General features: G+C 44.3%; 1 protein-coding gene across 1 annotated transcript in view; it reads left to right on the top strand.

Moving 5' to 3' along the window:
* VPS53 (VPS53 subunit of GARP complex) overlaps positions 1 to 21,504 on the top strand; it is a 93,795-nt gene continuing 72,291 nt past the window's right edge. The window contains exons 1-4 of the mRNA XM_050928781.1: positions 1 to 114; positions 4,992 to 5,072; positions 6,272 to 6,321; positions 7,007 to 7,073. Coding sequence (XP_050784738.1) covers positions 31 to 114; positions 4,992 to 5,072; positions 6,272 to 6,321; positions 7,007 to 7,073 — 282 coding nt within the window. The 5' untranslated portion in view covers positions 1 to 30. The remainder of the gene's footprint in view (positions 115 to 4,991; positions 5,073 to 6,271; positions 6,322 to 7,006; positions 7,074 to 21,504) is intronic.

The raw sequence follows: 21,504 nt of genomic DNA, 5'->3' as shown, positions 1-21,504 counted from the left end.
GTTGCCGGAAGCGGCGCGGGGCAGGCCGGGATGGAGGAGGACGAGCTGGAGGCCGTGCAGGAGCTGGAGGCCGTGCTGCAGCTGGCCCCGGAGGTGCAGCGGGCCATAGAGCAGGTGAGGGCCGGGCCGGGGGTTAGAGGTGCTGGGGGAGGCGGGGCTCCTGGGGGCAGGGACCCTCTTCTCCGGGCTGGGGGGGAGGCAGGGATGCTCTGCTCTGCTCTGGGGGGAGAGGCAGGGATGCTCTGCTCTGCTCGGGGGGGGACGCTCGGCGGGTGCGGGGATGGGCTGGTTGGGGGCGGGGAGGCTCTCCTGGGGGGGAGGGGGGAGCTGGTTGGGGGCAGGGAGGCTCTCCTGGGGGGGAGGGGGGAGCTGGTTGGGGGCAGGGAGGCTCTCCTGGGGGAGAGGGGGGCGCTGGTTGGGGGCGGGGAGGCTCTCCTGGGGGGGAGGGGGGAGCTGGTTGGGGGCTGGGAGGCTCTCCTGGGGGCGGGGGAGGGGGGAGCTGGTTGGGGGCGGGGAGGCTCTCCTGTGTGTGTGTGGGGGGATAGGATTCTAGTGGAATCTTAGATTAATTTATTTATCGTTCAGGTAGCTGGCTAGAGGGGTGAAAACATTATTTAACTTTCCTAGTAAATAAATGTCTCTCCATGCCTCGTCCTGTTACCCTTTCCCCCCTGTTGCTTCAGGCCTGGACTGTAGAGGGAGCCAACATGCGTATGATTTTTTGTCAACCATTATAGGCTTAAGTAAAGCACAATATAACCCCCTGGCTGATTTGGATCTTGGAGAGATTTCGCCCTGTCCCACGCTTTCATAGGAGGCCATTGATTTGCAGTGGCATGCTTCAGGGCAGTCAAAACCCTTTCCACGTGAACAGCCCATACGTATCCTCCTGGAACCAGAGTCCTCAGATGTCCCTTACAATTCTTTGTGCTCCAAAGGAGTTGCAATGGAATTAGCAGCAACCTGTGCTGAAATCCTGGCCCTGTTGAAATCAATGGTAAAATTCACATTGACTTTCTTTGGGCCAGGATTTCACCCCTGGTATTTGAAGAGGAACCTGTTGTAGGTGAAAATCTAGAGGCAGGGAATGGGAGCTGCCTCACAACACATCACTCAGATGACCCTCGAGTGTTAAAGTGAACAACTTGCAGACTTCCTTTGAATGAGCTAGAGGGGGTGATGAAGACTGACACAGTGGCAGGGATGCACAGCACCTATCAATAAGGAAGGCAGCAGCATTTCTTTGTCATTGTTCAGGTCTTGCCTGTGATGTATCATAAATACTGTGTTAGAGATGAAGAACCACCTAGACAACAAAAAACAGCTGGCCCATTAACCTTACTGAGAGCTTTAATTCCTTCAGGGTGGTGAGATTTCTTTCCTTTTTCCTCTCAAAAACATTTTAAGCTCTATATGGAGAGTTAAAATGGGGAGTTTTATATGGAGATTGACTTTGGTCTAGTGTCTGGGATCCAATCTGTTCCATATAATCACAACATAAGCACAATTTCCCACTGCTTTGGGTCAATAAAGATGGTTTAGGGAGCTAGACAAAGCTTGTAACATTTTTGTTAAACTGTCCGTCTGTAAATCTCCACTTTTGCTATAACCATAATATTTTTTTACATGTTGATATAGTCGACTGGTTCTAACAAGGAAACTTTGCCAACCTACTGATTGGTTCTATGTCCTACTCCTGGGGGAATTCTGCACAAAAATATTAAAAATTCTGCACCAAAAAAAAAATCTGCACATTTTGTCATAATAATGCAATATAATCATGCCAGCTTCAGTTATTTTGGTAGTTTATTTAAACTACAGTACAGTGGATGGAGAATGGGAGTGGGGAGCATTGGAAGAAATCCCCAAGCCCCCTTGCCTAATAGTAATTCCGCTAGGTTTGACACTTTATTTCTAGTTATTAGTCAACAAATGTATGCAGCCATATGCTCAGTGTTGCATCATAGGCAATTGAAGAGCAAGTGGGGGCTGGGAAATCAAACTCACAATGTATATTGGCTACTGACCATCTCTAGAAAGGTAAGTACCAAACAGTTCATAGAGCACATTTTAATAGGAATTTTTTTCAGTCCAAAAATTTAGACCAGTTCTAATCACTAAAGCACCATAAGCATTTATAAGGCCATATTGTCCTTTATACCACTCTGGCAATGTAAGGGAGCCCTAAAACTTTTACACCTGTTTTATATTCCTGAGGGAATTCACAAAGACATGGGAACAATTCACGAAGCAGGCAGGTTGCCCCACACCTACCTCCCCAGAAACAACCCAAAGCCCTGCCTCTCAACATCAAGTGTGCTGCAATAGCAAGCAAGAGGGACAGAATGTCTCTTTTCCTCTCACACGCATGACTGCCTAGCCTTCCAGGCCCTGTCCTAGTGGTGATTTATGTCTCTACCTGCTGCTCCGAGTGCCTGAACCAACCTGCCTGCACTGCTCAGGAGAGGCACATGACCGCTCTTGTGGACTTCCGTTTGCTTCCCCATCAGAAGTCATTTTTTTCTGTGGAGAAGCAAAGAAATCTGCAAGGGACATGAATTCTGTGCATGCACAGTGACGCAGAATTCCCCCAGGAGTTATATCCGGAACAGTTTACAGTCCTAGGACTGCATGCAGAATAGCAAGTGATCTTCAGGTAGAAAGGTTCACAAAGTGAGTGACTCTCCAGGATTGTTTTGGAGGAGGCAAAGGTAATTGATATTTGCTAACCCCCTTTTCCAAGACTGTGCTGGGTGTGGGGGATTGCATGAAAGGAAGCACAGAACTGGGAATGAACAAAGGATTGTCTTATGGTTAAAGTGGGGTTCAGAAATCTGAGTTCATGGCCCAGCTCTGCAACAGGCAGATGAGGGATGGGAAAATGCTGGATTCATTAGCTAATGCATTAATTGTAATGTTCTACTTGATGGTTCAAGTGGTCTTTTCCAGCCCTACACCTGCATCTTGGTGGTGAAGCCACACAGTTCTTTTCTAATGCTGTGTCTTGTAAATAAAACTTTTGATTTGCTGATTTAAAAAAAAATCTGTGCAAACTTCAAAAAATCAATATAAAATAATGATTTTTATCTCCCCTGGGATTTTTTTATATCAGGTGACATTAGCTGTAAAGGCTGATATGAATCAGCAGAGGAGTCAGGCTGTCAAGGATAGAAAGGGAGATTTCACCATTCTGCTGCACTAGAGAATACTGCAGTGAAGTAACATTCATTTCCTGCAACTTTTCTGTAGTGATTGAGGAAGCTTTACCCAGGCTGCTGCCCCTTCTCTACTGTATTATGACCTCCCCCATTACCCTTACTACAAGCCTGAGATGCTATACTTTTTTCATAAATATTCTCTTAGTTTTATGTGGTGCCTTTCCGTCACCTGTCCACCTGGTTGTCCTTTAGTACCTTGCTGGTCAAGTGCTTAGGGGCACTCAGTTCAATTTCACTGGTCTTTTCACTTGTGCCCCTGCAGTTTTGCCAAACTCCACACTCGGCTTACAGACCTATTAGCTTTTCTCTTCAAATGCTCAGTTAAATACACTTAAGTGTGTGTCAGCTCAGTTACCTGCCCAACCACAATCCTCTCCCCACATCCTGAATCTGATGGACGTGTTTAAATCTCCTGGAATCCATGACTCTCCTTACAGCCATTGCCAACTTTCATCTTTCGTAAGAACTATGGGTACTGTCACCGCTTGTCCTCTAGAAACAGCAGACGATAGCAAGACACAAACAGTTAGTAGTCAAACTGCAGTTGCCAGCTAGAGTAGGAGTCTGAGACAAACTGAGTTTTGTTTATTTTTTTGACCAGGCTGTTAGCTATCATAATTGATCTGCAACTGTTGCCCCGTAGAAGATCAGGGAGTTGGGCCACCTGGCTTCTGCTTCTGATTTTTGCTGCTGATTTGCTGTGTGATATTGGAGAAAATAATTTAATCTCCCTGTGCCTCAGTTTCTAGAGTTCCCCAAGTTCCTAAGCTGAAAGGTGGACAGATATCATATTAATAGTAGTGCGGCCCTCTAAGTTACAATCCTTTCAGAAACAATAGATTTTTCCCTCTTGAAAAAAGCATATCAAATTTAGATACTCTGTGTGCTAAGATAGCAAAAAGTTTGCATTGAAAGTTTTGTGTAGGATTTTCTTTTGCCTGATGCAGCTGCCTATCACCAACTTGGAATGACTAGAATGACACACATGAGTGATGTGATTTACTGCACTTCTAGGACGTGGTTTAGACTGGGGAAGGAGGGATTGATGGCTGCATGGCACAGAACAAACATAGTAACTGAGAAGGTAATACATCATATTTTAGTTTTTGATGGAGGAAAAATAATTTAACAACCTTACTTGGATCACTTGAGCACCTCCTGAAGACTGATTAGAAAGAGTTGCTGCTCTTTTCTCCTTTTCTAGGATAACTAGATCATTTAACAGATTTACCCTCTCTCTCTTTTCCATGTTTTCATGGTGAAATCTAGGTCTCTAGGGATCTGGTTTGACCATTTTCTTAATTCATCATGTTTTATATTACAAGTTTGTGAAAGAAAAAGTCTCCATCTCTCACCAAATGGCCCTACCCAAGAGAAGGACGTGGTCTCAGCGTGAGCTTTTAATTTCCAGGCCATGATGAAAACATCAACATGGTTTTAGATACATAATTAATAGTTTCTGACTCTTGGGAATTTGTAGCACATGATTGATTGTGCTGGTATTGAATCTTGGGATGTGCATATGTATTACATCTGTGTTTACCTAGTCTGATGACTGCAGGGATTTTAGTAGCACAAAGACCTACAGGGATGTAGTTACAAAAACTATTTATTCTCCATTGAATTGAGGCCTGACTGCTCTCCATGCAGACCTGTCAGGACCATGCTGTTAAACATAATCCCATGTCTGTGTTTTAGTTATTAAAATAACAGATACTGTTTAAGTTACAGATGATCAAGCTGATATTTTGTGTTTCTTTCCCCCCTCTCTAGGTGTTTCCCAGCCAAGATCCACTGGACAGGGCAGACTTCAATGCTGTGGAGTATATTAATACTCTCTTTCCAACTGAGCAAGTGAGTCAAGTGCTTGAGGTTCTGCTGTCCCATGAGCCATAGGGTAACCTTAATGGTGACTCAATGTGTAAATCCCCCTTCATGTCCGTAGAAAGGTTTAAAAATATACCCAGGGCTTCTTTTTAAAGAGCAGCAAAATTAGGATTTTCAGTTGCGATTACTACTTAAACTCAGACCCAGTGAAGTGGAATGACAGTCTCCCAATGTGCTAGCTGCAGTTTCGATATAATGAAAGTTCCGTTTTGGGTCTCTAGAAAGAAACAGTTTCACTATGCAAAGGTTTGTTTGTTTTTGCAGTTGAATTTCAGATCCTGCTGGATCAATATACTGGGAGGCCCCAGGGATTCTAGCCACACCAGGGATGTTTTGAATGTGAAGTGTCAGAAAGTCCAGTCACAATCAGACTAGATTTTAAAACCATTGTTTCCTTTCAGGGATAAGGAATGGAGATCTAGTGGGGTCGAATCCTTCCCTAGTTCAACCCGTGAACTAGGCTTGGCTTGGGGTTGCGAGGTCTGTTGAGATGAGGAGGGCCCTTGGGTGAGCTCCTGAAAACTTGCTGGAACTTCCTAGATTCTGCTGCGTTTGGGTTGACTGCGGAAGCAGAGCAGGCAGTAGGATTTTTCCTTTTAGGAGCTTCTGTTCAACTTGTTCTGCTTGATCTGCTCACGCCCAGATACCAGTCAGGCATTCTTCATTGCCGGGTATCCGTGGATCTCAGGCATTCGGGGCCCATTGCATTCCTCTGGGGTTTGCTGAAGTTCAAAGAACTGTAAGATTGAACCCTAACATACTTTGATCCTATTGGCTTTTTGACTGTGTTATCCACTAGAGGTCACCATCACCATTCCCTTTAACTGCTTCCTCTGAGGGAGGATTTGTAAAATCACAAAGAGAAATTGTAGTTGTATTCAGCTTGTTTATGCATGTGCAGGGGCGAGTTGAAAAGTAATTGTAGTCTGTAGATCTGGCTTCTGTTCCAAGATCTGTCACTGACCTCTACGTGACCTTGAACAAGTCACCAAACTACTTGGTGCCTCAGTTTCCTTATCTATAAAAGGGAAATTATACTACTGAACCACTTTTGTAAAGTGCTATGAAAGAAAATGCCAAGTATTCAAAGGGAAGTTTAATTCAGTGATTTGCATGTATATAGCTAAAAAACATTTTTCTTTTGAAAAATTGTTTTTATCTTGCAGTCTTTGGCAAACATTGATGAAGTTGTGAACAAAATCAGACTGAAAATAAGGTAAGTAGCATTCTCTTTCCTTTCATTGTCATATAGGAGAGAAATGGCCATATGATCATTAGATTTTTCATCCAACTCTTTCCTGTAGTGTGTGCTACTCAAATAACATCGCTCTAATGCAGTGTTTCTCAGTCTTGCGAAAGACAATTGGACACTGAAAATTCTGTTACAATTCTAAAGCAAAAAAACACAACTCCCAGAATAACTTTGGTGGCCAAAACCACGTATGTTGGTGAGATCAAACGTCGTAGCTATAGTAATAGTTGTAGTGCATAAGCTTTATTGTCATTCTTACGTTTGCAATAAAGGTAAGAATAAAAAATATAAGGGAGTTTTGAAGTTTTTTTTACATTGAAGAAAGGATTGTCTACCTGAAAGCACTGCTCTAGTACAGGAGAACCAGAAAGGGAAACTGCCCAGTCTGATAACATCAGCCAACTGGAGTGAAATGCAAAAAGTGAATTAGATTTTAAAAATAATTTTAATATTTTGCCAATATTTAGTGTTGTTGCTAATATTCAGGAGAATATGAGGTATTTATAAAAATGTTGGTTTTATGCTGTCAGCACCATTTAAAAACAAACCAACCCATGTACAATTTTTTCTTTCTGTGCACTGGTTTTCACAAATGATCTGTGCCATGTATGCAATGGGTTATGTTGACGTTGTCTGCTTTTCCCCAAAGGAGGCTGGATGACAATATTCGAACAGTAGTGAGAGGACAGACAAACGTGGGACAGGATGGCAGACAGGTACTTGTGTCTTATATCACAAAAAATCCCAAGTCTCTCTTCTCCCTCTGCTAAATAGAAAAACAGCTATGTCATGCAGAAGTTTCAAAGACTCATGGACTTTAAGGTCAAAAGGGACCATCGTGGTCATTAATTTGACCTCCTGCACATTAAAGGCCACAGAATCTCATGCACCCACTCCTGTAATAGACCCTTAACCTCTGCCTGAGTTACTGAAGTCCTCAAATCAGGATTTAAAGACTTCAAGTTACAGAGAATCCACCACTGATGCCTGTTTAAATCTGCAAGTGACCCGTGCCCTATGCTGCAGAGGAAGATGGAAACCCCCCCAGGGTCTCTGCCAATCTGAGCCGGGGGGAAATTCTTTCCCGATCCCAAATATGGTGATCAGTTAGACACTGAGCATGTGGGCAAGACCTGGGAAAAGATTCTCTGTAGTAATTCAGAGCCCTCCACATCTAGTGTCCCATCGTAATGATGCTACAAACATCTTGCACACACATATGTAACACTGTATATACCATGGAGAATGAATACACTAAGTCATATTGAAGAGTCACTTACAGGGACAGCTGTTATTACTCATCTTCTAATCAGTCTGTGGAAGGAGGCAAGAGAGAAACTGAGTTTAATGAAATCAAAACAGAAACATGATGCCTGCAGCCGAGTCAGTCTCTGAAGTTGATTCCAGAGGGTAGGAGTAAAGCAGATAAAAACAGGCCCACTGTTCAGTGGGAGTGGATCGCTCAGGGGATTGTTACTTTTAACTTGGTCACTGGTTGGAATGTCCTAGGTCATTACTGTGTGACTGAGTGGCCCCCATGAAATGAGATGGCAGGTTTCGGTTTATTCCCTGTTTGACAAGTGTCCATACCCCAATACCCAGAACTTAACAGCAAGACCAAGGATATATTGGCCATGAAGACTGAACTACCTTCTTACCTGTAGATGCAGCAAAGAATCCTGTGGCACCTTATAGACTAACAGACGTTTTGGAGCATGAGCTTTCGTGGGTGAATACCCACTTCCTCAGATGCACTGATGTATTCACCCACGAAAGCTCATGCACTGCTGTATTCACCCACGAAAGCCCATGCTCCAAAACGTCTGTTAGTCTATAAGGTGCCACAGGATTCTTTGCTGCTTTTACAGATCCAGACTAACACGGCTACCCCTCTGATACTTACCTGTAGATGTGATTCATCGTTGAGGCAGCTAGCACTGTTGCTGCATGTCTTGTAGCTATTTTATGGGTAAACAGGGAGCTTCCATATCAATCCAGCACCTTCCATGAGTATTACATTTAGTATTAAGAGGAGGAAACAATGTTTAAGTAGTAGTACCCGGAGACGGGACTGCTTTCCCCCACTAGTAAGACCCTTTGGGTGTATTTTTCAGTTTTTCCTGAAGTACAGTTTGTGTGGGTTTGCTTCTTTCCTTCTGGAGCCCACAGACTCTGTTGAAAGCCTCAATCTGAAGTGCACCTGCTTGCAAAAATCTACCACGATGAAAGAATAACTGTTAAGCAAATAAAAGCACTTGAGCCCATGTGCCAAGTGATGAAAGATGAGCTGTTCTGCATGGAAAGGACACAGACCACCATTAAAACATGTTCAGTTCACCACTCCCAATAGACTGATCTTGTAGTTTATAGTCACAAATAAAAGAACCTACACAAGTAGGTCTTATGAAGTGTGGACTGAGCCCAGAGCTAGGAGCCAAGGATTTCTTGAGTTCTCATCCTGTTTCCGCTGCTGATTCTTGCTGTGGTTTGAGTAAATTATTTAACCTCTCTTTTCCTCAGTATTAATGTCTGAAAAATGGAGGCTGTTTACCTATCCCAGGAGGACTGTTTAACAGTGGTATGGTTCCCTGAGCACTAAATATTACTGAGTCTGGGACACATTTGGCAGATATCATGGTGGAAACTGGAGACTATTCCTAGAATAAGAGAAAATGTGCAAGGCAGCCTGGGTCAGGAGTGAAGTGGGGGGCCAGCAGAGTGGTCAGGAGAAGGGTGTCAGAAGAAATGAGGTCAGAAATACACATGGAAGGGGAGTTGTTGAGGCTAAGGAGAAGTCATGCAGCAGTTAAGAGAAGAGGATTGAAAGATGCTCAGGGTGACAAAAGTGGGGCAGATGGTTTTGGCAGCAGCTTCTTAGACAGACTGAAGGGTGGAGGGATGACTGGGAGAACACAGAGAAGAGGAGGAGAGTGTAGTCAAGTGGGAAAATGATAAGAGCATTGCCTGGGTTTTGGCAGGTCCAGGGGATGAATTTGACGAGGGGGACAAAATAAAAGAAGCTGTTCCTACATGGTGACAAAAGGCCACAGCTCAGCAGTGTGTGTCAGTGCTGAGCATAGTGGAAATGCTGGCTGTGGAATCCTCTGTAGAGAAACCTCTTGCAAGAACCACTGGACAGAACTTGAAGAGCCTGCTTGGGATTACTAGGGGAAATGATGACTTGCTGAATGAGTTTCCTAGGCTATTGACGGGTGTGCACTGTGCAGGTCCAGCATCCTCCATGTAAAGCTCTGTCTTATATGTCTCACATCCTTGAGCTCCTTAGAGGGTCACTGTGCCGTGCTGAAACAGTGCAGGCCTTAGCCAGTACCCTGTGCGTTAGCACTGGAGGGGTAAATATGTTTGTGAAGCCCCTAGTTAGTTTGCCTGTTAGGGGATTTACTAAAATTCCGTCAGAATAAAACCACAGAATATTTACGTCTATGGGGTATGTTTATGCAGAGCCCCTTTGAAGTGGCTTAGTGCAGTATTTAGTCATGAGCATTTCCATGTTAAATCACTTTACTGCTGTTCAAGGTAATAGCGCTTTATTTTGCTGAACATAACCAGAGTGTGCCTTGTTAAAGGCAGGTGTTCTTCTAGCAGTGCAATTAAGCCTTTAATACTTTCAAAGAATTTGAAATATTGACACCAATAAATTGTTAAAGCAACAAAGAGTCCTGTGGCACCTTATAGACTAACAGACAAATTGTTGAAAGCTTTATTCTCTCTCAAGGATCCGTGTGTATTTTAAAGGATGCGTTCTTTCCTCTGTGCCTGTACAACATACATGTATATATGTGTGAACACATGTTTTGTACATGGATTGCTGGAACAAAGCTATGTCAATATTGGGAAGGGCAGGCCTAGAAGTATAAAGCTTGCAGGAATGTCAGGAATTCCAGGCCTCAGACAGTAGTAGGTCAAAGGGTTCTGCAGTCGAGCAGGTCAGATTACAGAGACAGAGAAAGTTATGAATAGCAGTTTAGTTAGAGATGGAATTTTGCATTCATCTCCCCAGAACCCAGACAGAAAGGAAACACAGAAGAAATAATTGCTATTCCTGTCCATGCCGTAGTTCATTCTTTCTCACTAGCTCTGGTTGCAGGCGAATGGAGAGAGAGGCCCTTTCAGATAATGGCCTTGTTAATAGTTTGGAAGGGGGTGAAAACCTTGATCTTTAGCACCGGCTGTCTGTTCTTTTGCTGAAGGGAGCCTTTGTTTCACTCATGCGTGTTCCATGGAAATATGGATGCTCAGAAATGTTAAGTTGTTTTAGGGCAAGAGGCCCAGCTTTTCCCTTTTGGATGGAACAGAGGAAGAGCTTAATTTTCCAAAGTATTGTAAGAATTTGTTTCTAAGTACCAACAAGTGAGGCGCATCTAAGAAAAACAGAAGCTCGGCTGTGGAGAGAATCAGTGCTGTAGTAAAGAGAGTGAGGCTTTTTACAAAACTAGCAGCATGCTTCAGGAGTAAAAGCTATGCCGGCCAGGAAGCCCTATTTATCCCCTTTTGTCTGGATCCTAGATTCTATATGTCATCTGAATTCTCCAACAATTATATTTTTCCTAGCAGAAATTTCCCTGCCTAGTGATTCTGGGTGTCTTCTCATTCCTTATCACCCTGTTTTGGTCCATTTTGTCTTTTGGATTTTGCTGGAAGTTGATGCATGTGTAGAAATGGCAGCTACTATGTAACCTTTTTACTTGCTAATCTAGCTCTTTCCTGCTGTGCCTTCCCCTCTCTACTCCCAGAGACTGAGGCCTTGTCTACACCACAAAGTTGCAGCGCTGGTGAGGGGGTTACAGCGCTGCAACTTAGGAGGTGTACACATCTGCAGGGCATTACCAGCGCTGCAACTCCCTGTTTGCAGCGCTGGCCGTACACCCGGTCGAACCTCGGGTGTAGAGAATCCAGCGCTGGTCATCAGGTGTAGACACTCACCAGCGTTTTTCTTGACCTCCGTGGAATAAGCAGGTATCCCAGCATACCTGAGGAAGCCTCTCTGGTAATCAAGCAGGTCTCCTTCCCCGCGGTATGCTCTCGCGTTCCCCGAACCCCCCCACAAGCAGGTCTCCTTCCTCGCCGTTTGCTCTCGCGTTCCCCAACCCCCCTGCAAGCAGGTCTCCTTCCCCGTGGTTTGCAGGGGGGTTCGGGGAACGCGAGAGCAAACCGCGGGGAAGCAGGTCTCCTTCCCCGCGGTTTGCTCTCGCGTTCCCCGAACCCCCCCGCAAGCAGGTCTCCTTCCCCGCGGTTTGCTCTCACGTTCCCCGAACCCCCCCGCAAGCAGGTCTCCTTCCCCGCGGTTTGCAGGGGGGTTCGGGGAACGCGAGAGCAAACCGCGGGGAAGGAGACCTGCTTGCGGGGGGGGTTCGGGGAACGCGAGAGCAAACCGCGGGGAAGGAGACCTGCTTCCCCGCGGTTTGCTCTCGCGTTCCCCGAACCCCCCTGCAAGCCGCCCAACAGTGCTGCAGTGTGGCCACATCTAACACCACTTGCAGCGCTGGTTGCTGTAAGTGTGGCCACTCTGCAGCGCTGGCCCTATACAGCTGTACTAATACAGCTGTAACAACCAGCGTTGCAAAATTGTAGATGTAGACATACCCTCAGCCATAGCAAACTGTTCTGTGCTGCTTATCTAGAGGAGAACTTTCCCTTCACCCATGTGTTGTTTTTTAATTTAAAGTGTGTGGCAGATGCTGTAACCAAGGGACAGCAATCTACTCTAGTGGAGGCGAGCTTGGTTTGTGCATATTGGTGGAGGGATGTATAAATCAGTCAAAAACTTGCTTCATTCTTGGAGTGCAGGTTCTTCTGCGTGCATGTTTGGGGAGAGCATTTCATATTTTGTGAGTTTACCCAGTCTGTAATGTTAATGATTCAGTTGACACAGGTGTGTCTGAGCACAAGATAGAGAGCCAGGAAGTCATGAGTTCTAATCCCATCTCTGACGCTGTCTTGCTTTTTTCTTCTCTAGTGGTGGTGTTGCACTCTTGAGTCTGATGGTGTGCTTACACTCTGCATTTGACTCCGTTCTGAGTGTCGGACCTTTTAAATAAACATAAGAATTCAATAAGTAACATTTTAAAATACAATTCTCTTTATGGCAAGACTCGGTCTCATAGATTTTAAGGTCAGAAGGGACCATCATGATCACTAGTCTGACCTCCTGTCTGAGAGCATGACAAGTCTGACCCAAATAAAAACTGTTATTGCATTTGGACAGTCTTTTGCAAAGTGCTTTGCTTACCAAAGAGGAACTTGGCTGGCAGCGAGTTTGCAATTCACTAATCGTGTCTGGTATTTTGAAACCAAACATTAAAAACAGCCAGGACAAGAACAATTAAACCTCAGATACCATGTCCTGGTTGTAATGATTTCATAGCAGCTGAGATGGCCATCGTGAGTTCATTACACAGCATGCTGGGGGGGTGGGAGGGGGCTTTAAAGAAGCCACTCCCATCTCTTAACCATATAACAACACATAGGTGACCAGAAGAAGCTGTTCACATCTGTCGGGTCCACGTGGAGGTAGACAAGTGTCATATTTTCAGCCAGGTATTGTAACATGGGTCCTGATGCTGCCGGGATAAGAGTAACTGATGATTTCTGCGGGCATGGAGGATGCAGGGTGGCTTGTAGAATTGAGGGTAAATCACTGTTTTTATAAACACTCTGGAAAGGCTTTGACCTTCTTCCCAAAGAAATATAACCCCCAGATGCTTAGACAACATGAAAGGTTTTATTTGAGCCAACAAAAACCAGGAAGAGGTGCCAAGCTGAGCTGGCTCTCTTCCCTGAAGGAGGCAGTTCACTGTGGTGTGAGTTATTTACGTGTGGGTGGGAGCAGGCAGAATTGTGGATACAGAAGTTTATTCTACCCTCTGTTTTTATTAAGGGGATCGACATGTACATTGCAGGAGGGGGGAAGAATATTCAGAAATGACACCCTTGTCTTTGAGTTTCCCATCTCTCTTCTGCATAACTTAGCTGCTGAATGAGGGAACAGAAGTCTGGAGCCTTTCGTTTGTAGGTGGCTGGTTCACATCCTTTCTATTCCAGCAAGAGGGGCCATTTAAAGAGCCGAGCACAAGCAAAGTGGGGGTGCTCTTTTTACCTGCCAACTGCATCTTCCCCTTCTGTCCAGGAGAGGGGAGCACAATGTCGCTTTTGAGACCAGGCTAGCATTTGGTTTTGCTCATCAGCTGGTGGAAAAGAGAGAGTCTGAGGAAGGTATGGTCTGTACAGTGGCTCAGATTTTCTCACTAGGCCCGCAGAAAGCACAGTTGTTCTCGATTGTGGGTCTTCACCTACAGCAGCAGGATGCACCCTGTGCAACATCAGGCCTTGAGAGAGAGTGAGAGACAGGGCCAGGAAGTATGGAGTTCTAATCCTAGGTCCAGCGATAGCAGCCTCTGTGCTGGAAGCAGGTCACTTAACCACTCAGTCCCAGTCTCCCCTTCTGTAGTATGGGGATAATACTACTGTGCTTCACAGGGCCACTGCACACATTAGTGAGTGTTTGTCAAGTAGATGAAAAATGCTGAATTCTACTGCCTTTTAAACGGCGTGCCCCAAATGTTTTATATTACCCAAAGGAAAAAAAAAAGTAGCAAGATGGTTGAAAATAAGTGCTTGAATTTAAAATTAAAATGAATCAAATGTAGCACCAAAGGAACCACTTAAACAGCTTTACAGTCTGGAATGCTCCATTTTCTCCATATAGTATAACATTTCCCAGTTCAAAGCCATCTGCTTTTTTGAAATTTTGCCCTAGAATTTACTCCAAATGCAAAGGCCTTTAAATAGTCTGGCTCATTTGGCTTCCCCTTCCTTGTGTGATATTTTTGTGACATCTGTAGGCAATACCGTGAACTTCAAAAATTAACTTGCTAATGACCTCTTTATGCGGGGGGGGGGGACACAACAGCTGTGGGTGGAACATTCCATGCAGGGTGTAACAAAACTTTCCTTAGGAGTCCCAGACATCAACTATTTCTGATGCCTTGGGAGAGGCTGGGAATGCAGAAGCTGCTGTGGGTCAGTTGTAACAATATGTAGTTCGGGCTGTGCCTGTATTTTGTTGAGAGCCAGTGCTATGGATCCCCCTTACTCCCCCTTTAGGGTTTTTTCAGATCTGACATGGGAAAGGCGCTTACACTGCCCTTGCTAGAAAGCTAAGGTCCAGTTACTGCACACTTTCATATCTGCCCCAGGTTATGATATGGGCAGTTCCCATAGATTTTCCACTACGCATTTAACATGTTGTCAGTACATTTCTAATTTGCTGCCAGTTAGTCCTGTTTATTACCGAAGCTTCTAAATATGTGAGCTATAATTTGTCTGACGATCACTGACTTCTTTGTAATGTTCTTCTGGCCTGAGCTGCTTCACCCATTCCCTCAAACTCCCTTTCTGTAATGTATCCTCTGTATTAACTTAACTCTTTTGTTCCATCTCTGCAGCCAGAACATTTGCAAGCCTGAGGTATTAAAGGACAGACAACTTGAAATCTAGTCTATTTCAAAATTACTTAGAATTAGTTTCACATCCAACCCTCTCTGCCACTGTTTGTGGCTTTACTATTGAATTTCTCTATTTAAATTTTTTCCCCAAAAACTTCCTGACTTTCAATCATTTCCTTGTGTCCCTTATTGTTCGTGAAACTGATGAAACAGGTTGTCTTTTATAGGGGAAAAAAATCTTTCCCTCCCAGTCTTTTGTTATAATGATCATAGGTTTTACTGTTACAACAGCAGATGAACATTTTTAGATGGATGTGTGAATTTGTTTTTAAGTTGCTAGTGTCCCTTTAAGAAAAACAAAATATAATTTGACCTAGAGGATTTCCTAGCTTAATGGAACCCAGTCTAATTGGCTTCTAGGTCCCAGTGCAATATAAACGTTGAATAATAAGAAAAAGGAAGTGCGCATGTTCTGGACAGAGAACAACCTTGCCTTTTTCTGGTGGGTGAAGATACTAGTTTGGTAACTCAATTGGCTTTGACTGGCTCCCCGCTCTGTTTTTTTTGACTCATGATATTGGAAATATGTTTTCCTTAACCATAGGAGTGCAGGAAAAAAAGATGGCAGCTGCTGGTGCTAATAAGAATGCAAGTAAATTGCTGTCTAGCTTGCACCCAGCTCAGCGGTGGACACTTTTATTAGCCGTCTGGTACTTTCATAAACAATGCTGCATATAAAGATAAATGTGTAGCACCTTTGCCGCTGGGGTAAGGTTAGCGATGCCTTCTCTTCTCAAGCCATGTGCACAGTGTAGTGGCTTGCTATGTTTAAACCTGTGAAAGGAGGAAGATGGATTCATCTAGTGTAGAGAAATACCCACAGCTCTCTTGGGTTTGGCAAGGTCTTAGACTGACCTGCATTGGAACTTGCCCTCATTCAGCTATTTCAGTGGAGATCATGGAGGTCTTTATAGAATCGATGCAGGGAGGAAGGGAATTGCATCTGGAGATTGAGCAGAGGAAGTGAGAAGTGAAAATGATGCTGGTGCCACTAAGCCCTCTTGCAGCCTAAGCACAGGGAAGGAGACTGGAAGGTGAAGATGAGACCCCAATCTGGCAAAACACTTAAGCCCATCTGTAATTGAAAGCATGTGAGTAACCCACTGAAGACCATTTTGCATAGGCTAGTTGTGCCTTCAGTCTCTCTTGCTGCCACCTAGCCATTGTCCAGTGCTTGTTCCCTCCTGCCTTAAGCTCTGGTCTAGCAAAACACTGAAGTGCATGAATAGTTGCTTTGAATCAGCGAGACAGCTCATATGCTTAAAGTCACAAATATGCCTAAATGCTGGGCTTTGGATAGGGTGATCAGATAGCAACTGTGAAAAATCAGGACAGGGGGTGAGGGGTAATAGGCTCCTATATAAGAAAAAGTCCCCAAAAATTGGACTGGCCCTTTAAAAACAGGACATCTGCTCACCCCAGCTTTGGACAACAATTGCCAGGCAGGTAAACAGCTAAATTTTGTGTGCAGCTAGGCTAGGCAACAACATGCTCAGGTTACTGTCACGTCATCCTCTCTCCCTCCCAGTGCCCACCCATTTATTTGTTTCACTCACATGTTGTGTCTTGTGTTTAAGAAAAGATTGTCAGCATTTTGGGGTAGAGCCCATCTCTTTACTTAATGTTTTGTGCAATGCCAGGCACAGTGTGGCTGCGATTCATGATAAGGGCCTCTAGGTGCTACCAGTATAACAGGTTAGCTGGAACAAGCAGGCTTTGAAGAGCCCTGTAAAGTCATCAGCCTGTTCGCAACAAGTGTTTAAGCCTAACATTTTAAATAATATAATTTGTAGGCTTTTTTGGTCACAATCACTTTAATATCTCCCATGCCTCTTAGATAGAAAACTCTTCTGTCATGAACCATTCAACAGTCTTGTCTCCTATTTTTCTCCACAGAAACTTCTATCCTGATTAGCCGGCAAAGGCTAATATTCAGGATCTTTGTGTGGAGTGTGTGTGTGGGGGAAGGGGAGAATGCAGATTTAGGGAATGTCTTAAACTCTGTGTATAAGTTTAAAAAAAAAAAATCCACACCGCATGTTTCTTAAAACTCAGGCCTTGTGATTAAAGTCACACAGAGTTCTTAAGCTTTTGTAGCCAATGAATAATAAACAGGAGTCAAGCTGCCAAAATAAATCAAACTTAAGATTCATTTAGACTCATTTCTCTAGCAAGTTATGGCAGTTGGATGGTCTCTTCCAAGCCGTAGGAACACAGTAAGCCTTTCTAGTCTAAAACATGCTTATTAAAAAGGGTTTTAGGCAAATGGCATGCCAAGAAGAAATACTGTTATTTATTATCCTTTTGGACATTGGCCATTAAAACTGGCATCTGCAGCTACACAAGGAGGTCAAGCATAACTTTTGCCATCTGCTGTGTAGCCAAGTTCAGGGGAGAAGCAAGTCGAAGCGTGACCTTTTCTTGTGCTCCTATATCATAAGTGGGTAAATGCAGTTTGTCACCATCCTGTAGCTCTGTGGTTCTCAACCAAGGGTACACCAACCCAGTGGGATAAGCGGAAGTCTTTCAGGAGGTACATCAACTCATCTGTATATTTGCCTAGTTTTACAATAGGCTACATAAAAAGCACTAGTGAAGTCAGTGCAAACTAAAATGTAATACAATGACTTGTTTATGCTGCTCTATATACTATATTATACGGTAACGTAACATGCATATATGCACTGTATTAGACATGCATGCATTTTATGTCATTTACTGATGCATGCAAGCATGTTTATGAGGTTGATGTTGGTATGTGGTTGTGATGTAAAAATGGATAGGTTTTTAAAACGAGGAGCTGGAAGCAGCAGTAGTGGTGACAATGAAATTATAATTCACAGCCTCCCAGAATGACAAGGCTCACAAGTGAAAAATAGGCTCAAATATCACACTGAAATGTAAGTTCAATATTTATACCCCAATTGATTTATTTTTCACTATATGGTAAAAATGAAAGTAAGCTATTTTTCTGTAATAGCGTGCTGTGACGTACTTGTGTTTTTATGTCTGATTTTTGAAAGCAAGTAGTTTTTAAGTGAGGTGAAACTTGGGGGTATGCAAGAGAGCTACTGCTGTAGCTGTCCAGGGTGTAGCTTGGGTTGTGTTTTGTGCTGACAACAGGCAAACTTCATTCCCAGATGGGCCCAAGCCCGGAATAAGTTACAAAGCAAGATCATGCTGGGCCAGAGCTGGTGCTGTTTGCCTGATGCCAACTGCATGAAAAGTCCACTCCAACAGTGAAAATGTTGACAACAAGCAGGAGTTGGAAGCTTGGTTTTACTATGTAGTGCCACTTTCCCCCCCATGGGGAAACATTTATTCCGGCCATTTTATTTACATGCCTATGGCTGAAGATCCGTCAGCATTTCCATTTATAAATCCCTATTTTCAGGGTTTGTAATGCAGCTGTACAATCATAGGCCTCAACCTGAGAGTGGATTTATCTTACAAAATCTGAAAAGCATTATTTTGGTCAGTTTTTGGACATACACAGTGTGCAAACCAAACATGGCTGTGATTGATCAAATGCGATTTGGTGGGAACAACTGAAATGCTGAGTTATCTAATGGGCTTTACAGGCATGTAATTGACAAGGACAGGGTGTTTACAGGCTAACTAGGCAAATTCGATGCATACGATTGTAGTTCAAATAATCAGGGAGGTACAGGCCATGTTGGAGTGGAGATCAGATTTGTTGAATCTGGAGGAGTAATGGAGGTCACTGAGTGCAAGAGATAAGGGCAGCTCTCTGGAGCATAGAGGATGGAACAAAATGAGGCATGCATGGAATTGTGTGTGGGAGGTGGAGACAAAAGGTGCAGTTAGAGGAACAGGAGCAGCGTGGGGGGGGGGTAAAGACTCAACACTTACGAATTCTAAAAAAAATTAGATCAACGAGAGAGAATCACAGCTTGTCTACACAGGGACTTTACCCATGCCATTATACAGGTATAGTTATACTGGTAAAACTCCTTGTGTGAAGACTGTTAGTCTGGAATAGTGTCAACATGGGGGTGTTATAGCAGTAGATTTACAGTGGCATATTTGGACTGGTATAGTTGCGTTGGCCATTTTTCCCTAGACAAGCGCTCATCCACAGCATGTTTCCCCAGTGGCTCATGATATGTCTACACAGGAAAAAAAATCCCTCTGCAGTAACAAGCCTGAGCCTGGGTCAAGTGACTTGGGCTTGCAGGGCTGGAGCTGCAGAGCTAAATATAGCCGAGTAGATGCTCCAGCTGGAGCCTGGGCTCTGAGATCCTCCCTCACTGCCAGGGCTTCAGCATTCCCTGCTGTTTATAGCCTCATAGAGTGAGCCCAAGTCAGTCGAACCAGGCTCTGAGGCTCTCTGCTGCTGGCGCGTTTAGCTGTGTAGACCTCCCCCTCGCTCTAATAATCCTGAGGTGTTTCCAGTCATTCAGAGCTAGGCTGTAATTTTACAAACCACTCTGAATAAGGCCTGGGGAGTAGCCGCACCGCCTCGGGAGCGGTCGGGGAACTGGCTGTGGTTCCGAGTTGCAATTCCTCCCCTGCTTCCTGAGAAAGGAGTAGGTCATTTCACCCATTCCTGTGGTGGAGCAGTTTGTTTCCCATCATGCGCCTGCCTGGCAAGCAGAGGGAGATGGAGCCGCGACTCTGCTCTGCCCCGCCCCATCTCAGAGGGAGCAGCCATTGCAGCCAGAGTCTCACCTGGGGGGTGCGTGGGGCTTTGCTCCCTTGTGCAGCTGAGTGCGGGCTGTGACTATCTAGCCCTCATCGCATGCTTACATGATGCAGCCATAATAGTCACTGTGCCCAAATACAGCGACATTAAGGGCTTTTCCAGGAGCCTGAGGCACCTGTCTAATTGCTATAGCAATGGGCCACAATCATTCAATCCCAAATAGTGCATGTCACTGTGGCTTATGTGTGCGTAAGCAATAGAATGTTGCAGATGAGTTTGTGGTCTTGGGTAGCCATGCTTCACTTCCCCTTTGACTCATCCCTGGTCCCCCAAGTCAGACGTAAGGAGTCATTGATGCCATAGAAAAGTACAGCTCGGAAAGGCCATTGCGTAAATATGGAAGTTGAGGTGTTCTACCTCATTATGTCAGCCCACACAATATGGAAGATTGCCTGCTGTTTCAGATCTCATGTGCCTGTCAATCCTGGCGTGCCTGTGTAAAGCTCAGGCTAGACTTCTAACCACAACTGTGAATTTTTTTTTTTTTTAGGGGGGGAGAAAATACAATTTGAAGCTTGATTCATTATTAGCATAGCTTTTAAAGCTGGTTTGTTGAATAAAGTCCCCTGTACAGCCCCTTTTTTTTTGAAAACTGGATTTTGTTTGCACCAAAAGGACTGATGATAGAAACCCATGTTCTGTGCAGGTGAGGTTGGAACTTAATTGGCTTTGCACATAAACTATAGAACTGTAGTAGCAATATAGCATTTTTTGTGTCTGTAGCACCCTTTGCCTGAACAGGCTAGTGTGCTTTACTCCCTCTGAGATAAATAGGTACTTGCCCCAATTTCCAGATGGGGACACTTCGGCATTGAGAAGACAAGACTTTCATAAGGTCTCACACACAGTCTGTAGATAGCAAGGACTAGAACCTGGGAATCCTGATTCTCAGTCCAGTGCCTTACCCACAAGAGCATCCCTCCACCCTTAGATTGACTGTGCAGGCTTTTTGTGGGGTATTTCCTAATATCTTTCAAAGAGGCAGGGGGGAGACCTAATATACATGTCCCAGTGTAGTAAGCAGCAACAGGGCATGCCCCAGATGGGGGACGCTTCAATTATTAAAATTTTTTTAAAGCGGCTGAAATTATTTGCCTTTGGAACTCTTAGGCCTTGTCTGGAATAGGAAAGTAGGTGGTGTTTGAACATGTGAGCATGTGTAGACTGTTTAAAACCTTTAAAAAACCTGTCAATTGGTTGTGGTCGCTCCTAGTGGCTAGAGGGCTACAAGGAGCAGGTACTCCCGTGATGGGCAGCAGTATAAAGCCCTAAGGGCTTGTCTACTTGGGGAAAATGACCAGCACAGCTATAGCAGAATAGCTGATTCCACAATAGTTATGCCAGTTAATTTACTTGTGAAGACAAGCCCTGGGAGAGCGAGCCTGGGTCACCTTCAGCCAGTTAACATGTTTTTAAAGGTCTTAAACTGAGTCTACAGTAGGTGCAATGTAATGTTTAAAACAGGGGTAGGCAACTATGGCACACATGCCAAAGGCGGCACGCGAGCTGATTTTCAGTGGCAATGGCACTCGCACTGCCTGGGTCCTGGCCACTGGCCAGGGGGCTCTGCATTTTAATTTAATTTTAAATGAGGCTTCTTAAACGTTTTAAAAAACTTGTTTACTTTACATACAACAAGAGTTTAGTTATATATTATAGACTTATACAAAGAGACTGTCTAAATATGTTAAAATGTGTAACTGGCACCCGAAACCTTAAATTAGAGTGAATACATGAAGACTCGGCACACCACTTCTGAAAGGTTGCCGACCCCTGGTTTAAAATCATGTCAGCTAAAGCATATTAGCCAACACGTTTTCCAGTACAACCTCTTTTCTTAGACACGACCATGGACTAAGGTAAGAGGAGTTTGTGTGTGGATGCTGAGGTAGAGGC

Source organism: Gopherus flavomarginatus, chromosome 19 (assembly GCF_025201925.1).
Source record: "Gopherus flavomarginatus isolate rGopFla2 chromosome 19, rGopFla2.mat.asm, whole genome shotgun sequence".
Taxonomy (NCBI): Eukaryota; Metazoa; Chordata; order Testudines; family Testudinidae; genus Gopherus; species Gopherus flavomarginatus.
The sequence above is the reverse complement of the archived record's forward strand: the minus strand, read 5'-3'. Positions and strand labels throughout refer to the sequence as shown.